This window comes from Lissotriton vulgaris, chromosome 7 (genome assembly GCF_964263255.1).
Source record: "Lissotriton vulgaris chromosome 7, aLisVul1.2, whole genome shotgun sequence".
NCBI classification, from domain to species: domain Eukaryota; kingdom Metazoa; phylum Chordata; class Amphibia; order Caudata; family Salamandridae; genus Lissotriton; species Lissotriton vulgaris.
In genome coordinates, this window is record NC_141695.1 from 1,738,145,464 (window position 1) to 1,738,157,490 (window position 12,027).

The 12,027-nt window shown below is 45.8% G+C and overlaps 1 protein-coding gene across 4 annotated transcripts in view; it reads left to right on the forward strand.

Annotated features, from left to right (window-relative positions):
- Positions 1-12,027, forward strand: part of LOC147706526 (alpha-2-macroglobulin-like protein 1) — a 360,239-nt gene that overhangs the window by 260,502 nt on the left and 87,710 nt on the right. For all 4 annotated transcript variants that reach the window (XM_086932994.1, XM_086932995.1, XM_086932992.1 and 1 more), the window contains 3 exons: positions 6,980-7,205; positions 8,096-8,222; positions 11,506-11,627. In XM_086932994.1, the coding sequence (XP_086789120.1) occupies positions 6,980-7,205; positions 8,096-8,222; positions 11,506-11,627 (475 nt within the window). The remainder of the gene's footprint in view (positions 1-6,979; positions 7,206-8,095; positions 8,223-11,505; positions 11,628-12,027) is intronic.

The following is a 12,027-nucleotide window of genomic DNA, read 5'->3' on the forward strand; positions in this document are numbered from 1 at the left end:
ACCGCCTTCCCCTCCCTGCCGGAGCGGCAGTGCTGCTAGGGCACGCTCCTGCTGATAACATCACTGACAATACAGGTGAGCCTTTGACCTCTCCAGCACCTTTGTACTCCTTACTAAACACGTCCCCGCTGAGAAGCTTCCTCCTATTCTTGTGGGGTCAGGGCATTGTGGCGCTCAGGATGAAAACAAGGTACTTACCTGTAACTTTGGTTCTCCAGTATTGGTAACTTTCATAGATACCAATACTTATTTACCGAGACTCCCATTCCGAAGACTGGGAATGATACAAGCTATGGGAATCTATGAAAGTTCCAATACTGGAGTAACGCTCATGACCTGAGCGTATAGATGCTGCTATTTTAGACCTACTTTCATCTCCCCTGGATGAACCACCGATTTGGTGGGGATCTTCTCCATTGTTTGCCACTAATAACAGTTCTACTATCAGTAATGTGTGCAGCATACTAATTCACCCTGACAGGACTTTCTGGCATTTGAGGACCATTCCCTAATGCATAAGCCTGGCACACCGTGGACTCAATATATATTTCTAACAACTCTCAACAGTAGTCCTTGTGTCTCCCACAGCACCATTCGACATGGGCCACACCAAATCTAAAAGGTCATCGTCTCATCCATGCCAGGGGACGTCTCAACTTAACCTTTCTGATGGCTCCTAAACCCAAACGCTGGTGGATTGCATTTCGCCCACAGCATTGGATTCTCCTGACAAACTGGACATTATCCTCCAAGAAATCAGTGACTCCAGAGCAGCCATTGAGCACCTCATTGGTACACTGGCGACGGACTTAGGCCTGCTAAGAGATGAGCACCGTAGGTTATCAGATAAGCTTAAGTTTGCTGAAACATCCTTAACTACGGCAGCCCCTGAACAAGCATCACAGTGTGCCACTATATATTTCTTCTGTCAATAACTTACCATCCTGCAGGACAGAGTGGAGGATGCCTAAGGCCAGGCATGCCTTCATAATGTATGCATCACTGGAATGCCGGAGGGGGTGGAATGGTCCAACGCCACGTTGTTTATTGAACATTGGTTGAAGACGAAGGTTGCCCAGCAGGAATTCTCTACCTTGTTTACAGTGAAAAGAGCAACTACGGTGCCAGTACATCATCCTCCCCTGGGGGCACCACCGAGACATATAGCTGCACACATTCTCAATTTCAGAGACTGAGATGTGGTCCTACAGAAGGCAAGAGAAAATGCCCTAAAAATTACGGACATCATCAACATGTCTCTCTGTCTGGATTACACCTTGGCAGTCCAGCACCAATGGGCATCCTTCCTGCCTGCCAAAAAACAACTCAAGAAGGAGGGACTCACCTATGCACTGATATTCCCAGCCCCATTGAGGGTCGGCCATGAGCAACGAACTGTTTTTTGTCACCCCAGAGGCTGTATGGTACTGGTTGGACCAGCATTACCCTAATGCATGTCATCATCCTCCAATGGAGCAATCAACCCAGCGGGCGCGGAGGCCTTCCAAGTTGTGCTGACCTGGCGTCGCCCCCACAATGACATCTACAGCGGTTCCCTCCTCAGAACAAGCCCCAGAGAGCAGATGGGCCGTGATTGCAACAATGCCTTCCATTCGAACACAACAGCTGCTGCTCCCATTGAGTTCTTAGTGAGTGCAGCTTCTGACTGGGACTCCAACGCCAGCATGGCTCTATTTCCCTCCGGGACACCACAAACCGCAGACAATGTGATTTAATCCTTATGTTGCTTTAATTGTCACCACTCTTACTGGTAGGTCAAATGGCCATCCTCTGCTGTGCTTTGGTGAAGGACCTTGCCTTCTAGGGGTGCCGCCACCCCCTAGACTGAGGTGCATACCGAGTGGGTCCCTGTACCTCATGCAAACTCTGATTTATTTTCTTTGATTCAAGTCTGTTATTTCGTTGTGTTACCTCAATGTCTTTTTACACTACACACATAGAAGTGGGCTCCACCCCTTTCCCTCCCTTGCACTGCTCTTCATGGGAAGATATTGACTAGGAAAGATTTGCTCACCCCCTTCCCCCTTGCCCTCACAGGCATATATATTTCTTTATTTGTACATTTATGTGTTTAGCCTACCTCCATATGAAATTAGTTTTGCATGGTTGTTTTGAGCCTTAAATACGAGGGTATCTTCCTCTACCTGTGCCGACTCAGTGTCCCTGTTTCACCTCGGGACCTTGTTTGCCTACCCCCAAAGCAATTGCACACGTTATTAACTTGTTCTTGGGAGGGATATTGCCAGCAAGATGGCCAAGTGGCAGCACTAAACACGCTCTTCGGCCCCTAAAGTAAGATCCTGCTGCGTCCTGGCACCCGAGTCCCCAGGGTCTGATTGGTAAGGCGGGCACTCGGGCTATGGCCGAGGGCTAGGTATCCGAGTTCCCGCTGTGGGCTGCTTCTTTGGGCAGCCTGGGGGCCGATTTGGCGGTGTTGTGCGGATGCCGCCAGCGGCCTAGTGTGTGTCCGAGTGTCCTTTCTGGAGGCAGATGGGTGTCCATTACCTCCCTTTTATCAATGGGCAGAGGTCACTCCCTTTCTCTCGCTGGGCTAGCCCATTAATGTATGCATATTGAGCGGGGCAGGGGGCCTGAGCAGAAGTGGCCTCCCTTGTTTTCAGGTGTGTCATCAGTGTGAACTAATACGTTCATTTTTTGTATCTAAATAAAGTTAAGAAAACGTGACTCTGTCAGAGACCCCCCCTTTTTTTAATAAAACTTTGCTGAAGTAGTGTTTTGCAAAAAGTCAATATGCAAATGTGAGCCACTTTTTTACTGACTGTGGCTTTGAGGGTCAGCTCCCCACCCCCACCCACACTGGAAGTGTGTCTGTACTGACAGCTTTGTAGATTGCCTGCCCCCAATGTTTACACTCTCCCTGGCCCACCTTCTCCAGCTGCTGCACTGGACAGCCTTAGGAAGATGGCAGATGAGACGTGGATGGGCCACACACCCTGCGGCGGAGCGTGAGCTCAGGTTGGTGGTGCACCTTCACCCACAGAGTACTATTGGTCTGTGCCTGCATGAGTGCCTGATATTGTTCCATGGGTGGCCCTCCTACATGCTTGAGATCCCTTATTGGGTGAGGCGATGCTTGAGTCTCAGTCACCATGTCTGGATTCTTGGATGCCTGCCGGCACAGGAGAACCAGTTGGCATGGCCCCAAAGTCTGCTGATGCCTGCGGCGGCAATGGGAGGCCATAGGCTGAGTGGTGCGAGTGGAGGGGCCTGGTTGATGGAGGTAAATAACTGCTGCATCACATATAACAGGCATACACCCCATCGCAATATGGGCAAGGAGAGACTGACAAGGGGCACCCAACAAATGAAAATGGACACATTTACTGCCCAGTGTGCTAGTGGAGGACTACAGTCTGTGGAAGGTAAAGCCCTACGGGGCACTAACAACTTATCGGGTGCTCAGATCCTCGCGGGCAATGAGGCTTCTGTGCCTGCAGTACAGGAAAAAATTGAGTGTTTGGTGCTCGATGTGATTCTACTTAGGACTGACCTGCGTAAAATGTCTGAAAGATCAGTGGAAGTGGAGAGCCAGGTCACTGAGATGCCAGCTGATGGCCGCGGTGACCGGGTTCGAAGCTCACTATAGTTAAATGGAGGCACGGATAAAGGTTGCAGAGGGTTGCTCCTATAGGTGTAATCTCAGGTTCTTGAGATTCCGTGAGTGCGCTAAGGGTGGTAAACTGGAGGTCTTCCTGGAGGAGTGGATTAAAGCAGAGCTCTCGATTGCAAGCATGTCGAAGTTCTTCGCAGTGGAGAGAGCACACAGATCCTTGGTTCTGCCACTGCAGCCAAGAGCTCCTCCCAGACTGTCATATCTAAGTTCCTCAACTACAGTGACTGTGATGAAGTCCTACAGATGGCCCGAAAACAGGGAGACCCGAAGTTTGTGCACCACATCATACACCAGGGCTGTCCAACTGAAGAAACAGTCCTTCAGTGGCGTAAAGCAAAAGCTGAAAGCAATGGGATTAACGTACATGTTGCTGTATCCCGCCAACTTGAAAGTTATCCTAGACTTCACCTCTCACTTTTTTGACACCAGAAGAGATATGGGATTAGTTGGCCATCGGGGTAGTGATTGAATTCTGGTGACATCCACGGGACGGAACAGAAATGGGGCCCGGCATGGGGGACGTCCAGGGTTCATACCTCAAGTCCAGGATTCACACCCCAGACGGGAGAAGCAGGTGCAGACAATGTTCGCACTCTGGTGGGAGGGTGGTGGTGCAACTGGATGGCACCCTGATCCTGGAGACACAGCGTCAAGAGCGATAGGAGGTCATAGCGCTGATCAAGATGGTCCCTTAGGCTGCATCCTCCTGTACTGATTTAGATCTGCTGGACGATCCCCGCTGATCAGCAAGGGATACTGCTGTGGTCTGATGTGCACAGTGGTGCAGTTCCTCTGACTTTGAAGGAGGGCTTAAACCACAGTCTCTTTGAATGGATACAGGGAATTCATGTGTAGGGGTCGACGCTGGACAAGGTACTGTGTAAAGACAAGGGCACTTGCCACCCTGATGCAGAGCTGAATGTTTGAAATGAATCGTTGGTGATCTTGGGGTTACAAGACCATCAATGTATTCTGCTGACTAGGGTGGAGCGGGACATAAGGGCAGTGGTACACACTGGTTGCTTTGACCTCGCCCCCTCTCTCTGTTTTTTGTCTTTTGTTCCTACTGATGCTTCTTGCACCAAAACCTCACCCCTCTATCCAACCCTTTTTTTTTGCCTGTTCATTTATCCCTTTTTTGGGGAAGACTAAAAAATATTACATGCAGTTCGGGGATAATGCTCACAAGTGTGTCATGTCGTGTTTTAACTTTGTAGAGAACTTGGTCACACAGCCTGCAGTGGCAATCTGTATGAGTTTGCTGCTGGTTTCCCTTAGAGCGGCACATAATATGCTGCAGCATTTAGGGACCCTCTTTAGTACCTATGCCCTAGGTACCCGAGGTACCACTTACTAGGGACTTACAGAGGTGCTAAAGGCCTGTTCACGTGGGGGATCAAATTACCAGTTATCATCTTTTGGGGAAGAACACTGGCACCCGGGACTTGATTAGCGAGATCCCAGTGCACTTCAGTCCAAGGTGCATCAAATTCCAGGCAACAAGTGGGGAGACTACGGCAACAAAAACCCAGTTTCCTACATTGACCACAAGAGTAACTAAAGTAAATAGCCTACCTTGATGCTGACTTTCCTACCATTATAACTTACACAGTGACTTCGTTGTCACTCTTATGCAGAAGCAAGTTGATGAGAATTTGTTAAATTGTTCTCAGGTCAGGAACTCTGTCCTTCCTGTTATCAATGAGTGGCAAGCCAATGGCATGATTCTTGGCCTGCTGTAAGTAGCACAGACTTTTGCAATAAGCTGATTTGACTGACAAAATGCTGGGAGTTTCCCTCTTTAGGGACACACAAACTTGCTGATATCTGAACATAGGACAGTGCTCATACCTGTCAGTGAGGAATGACGTTCTTCACCTCGTCCTTTCACAATACTTTTCACTTAACTTAAATACTCATCTGATGTTACCGTGATCTAACTAGCCTTGGTCACTCCGGCAATCCCCAGAGGATAAACATTCCACTAGACCCATTGTGGCTAGGTGCCAGGGCCACTGATGCTGCACTTTAATTGACTCAACATACATTTTATAACTGACTTCACCTTTGCTGCCCCTGTGGTTTTGGTCAAACAAATATGCTTTTCTGCAAATTCCATCAGACAGATTTACCCTCCAGTTATTTTTGTAAGAAGACAGTTTTATCAACAGTATTTTAGTCGGGGATCATCAGTAGTTTTGGAGAAGACCCTGCATTGGGGAAACGGAAGGCAGTTTCGATAGAACATTGTATGTACAGCTTATTTCAAGCATACACAACGCAACGGGTAATGTATATAGAGGACAATATGTTGGTAATATTCCATACATTTTTGTTCCTTTAGAGTGTGGAGTTTACTCCAGGGGGCAGAGTTACAAGAAACTAATGCAGCGCCGTGCTGAAAGTCTTTTTACTGAGCCGTGCTGCTGTAGTTTCGAAGCTCAGGCATGCAACATATTTACAATATGTTGCATCTATGCTTTCCCCTGTGCTGGCGCACAAACTGCTGCCATGTACCGGCACAGGCAGCCCTGCAGCATGGTGCAAGGATGGCTGTGTCGTGGGGAGATTGCTTTTGTGCAGGAAAGGGGCACCTTCATGCACAAAACAATCAATTGAGGAGGTTTCCTCCTCCAATGCATTCTGTAGAATGCAGCACGCATTGCAAGAGGAAAAAAATGAGGAGAAATGAAAACATTTCTCCTCGTTGCGCCTTGATGGAATGTCCAGGTTTACGATTGTTCGTAAATCTGAAAATGTATCAGAGGACATGGGTGTGGCATGGGAACACCAACAACAACACCCATGCCAAGGGCCTAACACACAAAGTGTTGCGTGAAAAGGGGCGATATTTACAAGCACAGGTAAAGCTACGCAGGGTGGCTTTATGTGTGCTTCTAAATAACACGCAGCAGGTTGTGCCCCAGCTGCGTCACGCAACGTGGCACAACCGTGGCGCATGGGGCTTTTAAATAAGCCCCAGGTATCTATGATGGAGACCTGTTTGTGCAGAACATGAGCGGTAATTTATCAAAAGACTGCTAGAGTGGTATTTTGTGCAGTTCATACCACTCATAGCCGTTGCTTGGACGAAGGAAGCTGAAAGTGCTATCCTTAGTTATGTGGACCATGGCACTTTGTGGCCGGAAATGATGTGGTGTTCTGGCTCTTCTGACTATGGGATATGGAGTTCCTTCTGTGATTGGCGTACCATTACTTAATGTTGCACCACTGCAAAACATTGATACTAATCTCCCTCTCTTAGCTCCTGACCTCATGGCCTAGATATCCCTCTGATTGCACCTTTCCCCTTTCTCATTCCAGAGAGTCTGGGACCGCTACAGTCCCTGTCACCGTCCCCGACACCATCACAGATTGGGTTGCCAGTACCTTCTGTCTGGCGGATATCGGTTTTGGGATGTCTTCCCCAGTGACGCTGAGGGCTTTCAAGCCCTTCTTTGCAGAGATCTCACTGCCATACTCCGTGGTGCGGGACGAGACCTTCACCCTCAAGGCCAGCGTCTTCAACTATATGAAGGAGTCCATAAAGGCGAGTACATACAGAGCAGGGCAGAGCAAAGTGGCCAAGACCTGGGACCTCGATGGGGATTTCACAGAGATGTATCTTGTGCAAACGAGGCACCTAATATTTTATCATGCATGGGATGGACTGATGGGCGTGCTCCAGTAAAAATTACTGTCAGTAGCTGCAAGGATTGCCTGTTCCCCTTTCCTCGTATCAATATTGCTGGTCGATTTTGATCTCCATGTATGCCAAAAAACCGTTTTACAATTTTTTCCTCCAATTTATTTGTTTTTATTTGTGTACAGTGGTGCTCTTGCCCACTTGTGTTTTTTAATATATTTTGTAATATTAATAAATTGTGTACAATTTTCTTAACTTCATTGTCCTAATTGATTTTTTATTTAAGTTGTTTTATTGAATATCTTATTCAAGGGAACTTCTTCTCAGTATTGGCTGCAAGGATTACCGACAGGGCTATTCACCAACATCTGTTGGTTGGTGTTCATATTGAATATGTATAATATTTCAGGGTCACCTTTGTCAAATCCCCTTTTTTTTAGTTCCTTTCTTCCAATTGTTTATTAAATAGGTCTCAATGTTATTCAGGGAAGGACAGTTTAGTTTTTTCAATGTTTTGAAGAACAGTAGATATATCTTTGGTAATGTTGTCTAATATCCCTAAGAGATATCTTGGGCCCCTTTCTGCACATTCAAGGGTAATTAATCAACTATTGAGGTAAAGGCCAAGTTGGTTGCTAGTTGCCAGAAAGTGAAAAAATATTAAAGGTCATCTAAAAATCAATGTGGCAGAAAGATGACGAAATTTGGACTGTAGCTGATGTTTAGTAAAAGATGCAACAGTTAGGGACAACTAGAGAATGTAAAGACTTATGTGATGTGTTGGTCCCGTGCAGATCCAAATACATCTTTTGAAATCGGAGGAGTTCAAGGTGGAAGCCCATCCTAAAAGCGAGTACACCTCCTGTCTCGGTCCCAGCGAAGGGAAGACATTCTCTTGGTCGGTCACAGCGATGAAGCTGGGTAATACTACTTCTTGCTTCAGTGTTTGTTCTTTTCTTCTGCTGTTTATTCCTTTTCTCCATTCTTACATCTTTTAATTTTCTCCTTTTTCCTCTTCTGTTTCCCTTCATTTTCTTCCTTCCTTCATTCCTTACTGCTTTCTTCATCATAGTTATTTTTTTTCTTTCAGCTAAAGTCTTCATCTCTTCGTTAAATCATTTAATTTCTCAGACGTTCCCTGCAAGCAGTTGCTTCTCATCTCTTCATTCCCTCTCATTCGTACCCTCCCCATCTTATTTCCCTAAATCATCCTTCTCACCTTCCACTTCCTCCATCCTGATCCCCTTCATCCTCTGAAGTCAGTCCATCGCCTCTCTTCATTTCACACTCACTTTAAATTTCTTCTGATCATACCAAGCCCAATGTATCATTACCATTTTCCCCACCAAATTAATTCATCTTTTTAATCTCCTGCCTTTGTCCCTTGTTGCTTTTTCCCTCCATGCATCATTCTGAGGGTTATCAGGAGGCATTAACGCACCCACGGAATGGTGGCTGAAGAGCCCACTGATTTTATATTGGCCAGACCGCCACCATTTGCAGCCGCATCAACATGGAGACACAGTGCCATGCTAAGCATGGTGGTGTTTATAGGAACTGGCTGCCGGTGACCCTGCTGCCATGGGCACCTAGAATGAGGGTACCGCTAATCTATGTCCAGTAGGAACATATAGGGGATTTCCTATTCTTTATCAAATGTAATTTAATTCAATTCAAAATGCAGCACAGATTGAAAACTATTTAAAAGAAAAACCTGAACAGATTTACCCTGTCTCAAGTTAGCCTTAAATGGGGAGAAGGATTATCTGATTCTCCAAAGTCAAAGTTAGTTTGTTTTAGCGCCCGAATCTCGTTGTCGCATCTGGAGTCTTCAAGTAACGTGATCCTATAGATTATGATTGTGTCTCAAACAGCTACTTAAATTGATTGCAACTGAAAGTCAGTCCTCACTTGCAGGATATCACTCCTAAAACCCTATCTATGGGCCCCCCTGGGGTGACTACAAACATCACCCCCATATGGTCCAGATGTAAATATCATGTCAGTGACAGGTCTAATCCATCTTTATATTTCTCACATTGACTCAGCCCATTCAATAAATGTATTGTGTACGGAAAGGACTAGCCAGGAGATGTGTTGTAAATCAGTTTTGACAAGACTGCATTCTTTTCTTCAAAACTTAATTGCAAATTATTTATAATGTCATTTTCTCAATGAGATAAGATTAAAATTGATGGTGAAAAGGTGTCTGTATCACCTTCCGCTCCCACCATCTCCATTGTAGAACAAACTTAAACATGTATCCAGATCAATGGAAAAATAGACAGAAAAAGCTAAAACACCAAGAAGTGGCTACAAAAAATGGCCAGCTCAAGAAAAGATGTGTTCATCAGAGTGGCTCCTACCATAGTTATTGATTGGTCGGAGAAGCCCTCGGTTTCTTTGTCAAGCCACACACTGCGTCCTCAGGACTTTAGGAATATCGGTTTCTGTGCCAGGAAATAGTGAAGCTGTGTGGGTGCCTCAAGGGGCACTTCACATGCCAGTGAGCAGCTGACTGTCAATGATTAGGAACCATCACTATGCAAGTAGTGTTCAAAGTATAAAACTGAAAAAACGTACTCCTCGAAAAAACTTTGCTGCCAATATTTTTAGTTCAGGAGTTGTTTAGTATAGTGAAGGTGAGGGAAGTTGGGGAACCTTCCTGAATTAGAAACTTGAAAAAGTGCAGTTTCACTGGCCAACTAACACCATTGACTCACTGCTGCCCTTTGGCCGTTGGTACGGTGTATGTGGAAAGAAGTCAACTGATGCACCCATTTCTTTTGAGTGAATTGCAGAAATCTTACAGAACTCTTTCTTGGGTCTTGTGAAGCCCCTCTGTGACCAGCGTGGAAGGTGCTCCACGACCATATCTTGGCTAAGAAGCTGCCATTTGCTCTAACTTGTAGTCTCTCTTGAAATCTGGGGTTGGCACCTCACTGTGTTCTCCTCCTGGCTGAGCAGTGGTCGCGCTTGATGAACGTTTTTTCATGTTTCCGATCGCATTGGTGGTGGAGGCGTGGATGCGTCTGTCACCCAGTATGTGTCCCCCTTGGTTGATCATTTTCTCCAGTGCTGTGTGAGCTACAGGCAGTAAATTACAGATGGCTCCCTGGAGCTACAGAGGAGTCACAGGTGGTCATGTCAGAAATCTTAACATTTTCCAGTGGTTTTGGACAATCTTCCAATGGGGTTTTTACTCTATTTCAAGATGAAGGAAACACAAATACTCCACATGAAAATCTGCCAAGGCAAGAGGACAGCAACGTCCTCCTCCGCACTTACTTTTCCGGTAAACCACACTTACTAAGGGGACCTTATGAGGACGAAGCCACTGTCACAATGCAATCAAGGTGTAATTTTCATGGGTGCCATTACCCTCTTGCTATATATTTCTGTCCTGAGGTTTTTGTAGGAATTTTCTTTATCACTGCAAATTTTAGTTCCTCTGGTTTGTTCTGTTATTTTTCTATTAGCTATTCTTACATTGAACTAAAACTTTAAAAATGTGGTCTGCAGTCAAAACTTGCTTGGGGAATTTCTGCCTTTTGTATTTTTTTCTCCAGCAAATGAATTAAATGACCCGGTCAAGGAAGTACCACTCGTTACCAAGAACATTTAGAATCTGGTACGGCAAAGTGGCTTCAGAAGGGAGTCTCTTAGATCAGGCAATCTAAGCAATGAAGACTGTCTTTGAAAGACCTCTTCTCTACACTCCTGTTCATATTCATCACAGGAAATTCAACTCACAAACTGAATCTAAATACAATTATTGGAAAATGATGCAAGTTAATATGTTAAGTTAGCTGAGCTGAGCGCAGAGTTAAAACACCATGAAGTCAGTTTGGCATTTTGGGCAATGAGATGATATTGTTAAATGCACATTTTTAATAAGGGGCTAAAAACCATAACACATTGCTTTGTAGATAGTTCACACAAAATACATCATGTGACATCAGCAGTTCCATCATATTTTTAGCCCTACAGGCTATTTTATTCCTGACCTCCATTCTTCTTTCCTTCTTTACTTCAACCTTCATGTGCCTACTTTACTCATGCTGTTATCCCCTTCAGATGTTTCCTCCGCCTCTTTCATTTACACCTTACATTCTCATTCTCTCCATTCACGTGCTCCATGGATCCTGCCACTCCCCGTCACCTTGGCGGCCTATCTCACCCAGTGTCCTCTCCCACTTTTCAGGTGAAGTGAACCTGACGGTCACCACGGAAGCTTTGGACTCCAAAGACGCATGCGGTAATGAGATCACTGTGACACCCACTGAAGGGCGCATTGACACAATCATCAAGCCCATTCTTGTCAAGGTAAATGTTCTAATGGGAAATTACTCCCTCCAGCTGTGTCCTTGCCATATTAGACTATATTTATTTTCTTGTTCATTGTTTACAGTTTTGCGGTCTTGCTGCAGGTAGTGTTGTGACCAACACATTAATGTATGCTTAAGAGTGTGAATTTGGTCAGCCCTTTGGTTATGATTTGACAGCTTTCTTGTCTATTTCAATTCCCTCCTCCTGATATGATGGCCTTCCTCCCTGTTCTTGCATTTGCCTTGCACCCAGAGCAGGTTTTTCCTGCTTTTTAGGTCTCGCACCTGCGACACATGGCGAAGCCATGTCGCAGAGCGAGCCTATTGTCGGCGGTTCTCCTTCTAAGGAGAGAAAGAGGAGACAGGAGATGTGCCCGCGTAGCCGGAATCGGATCAGG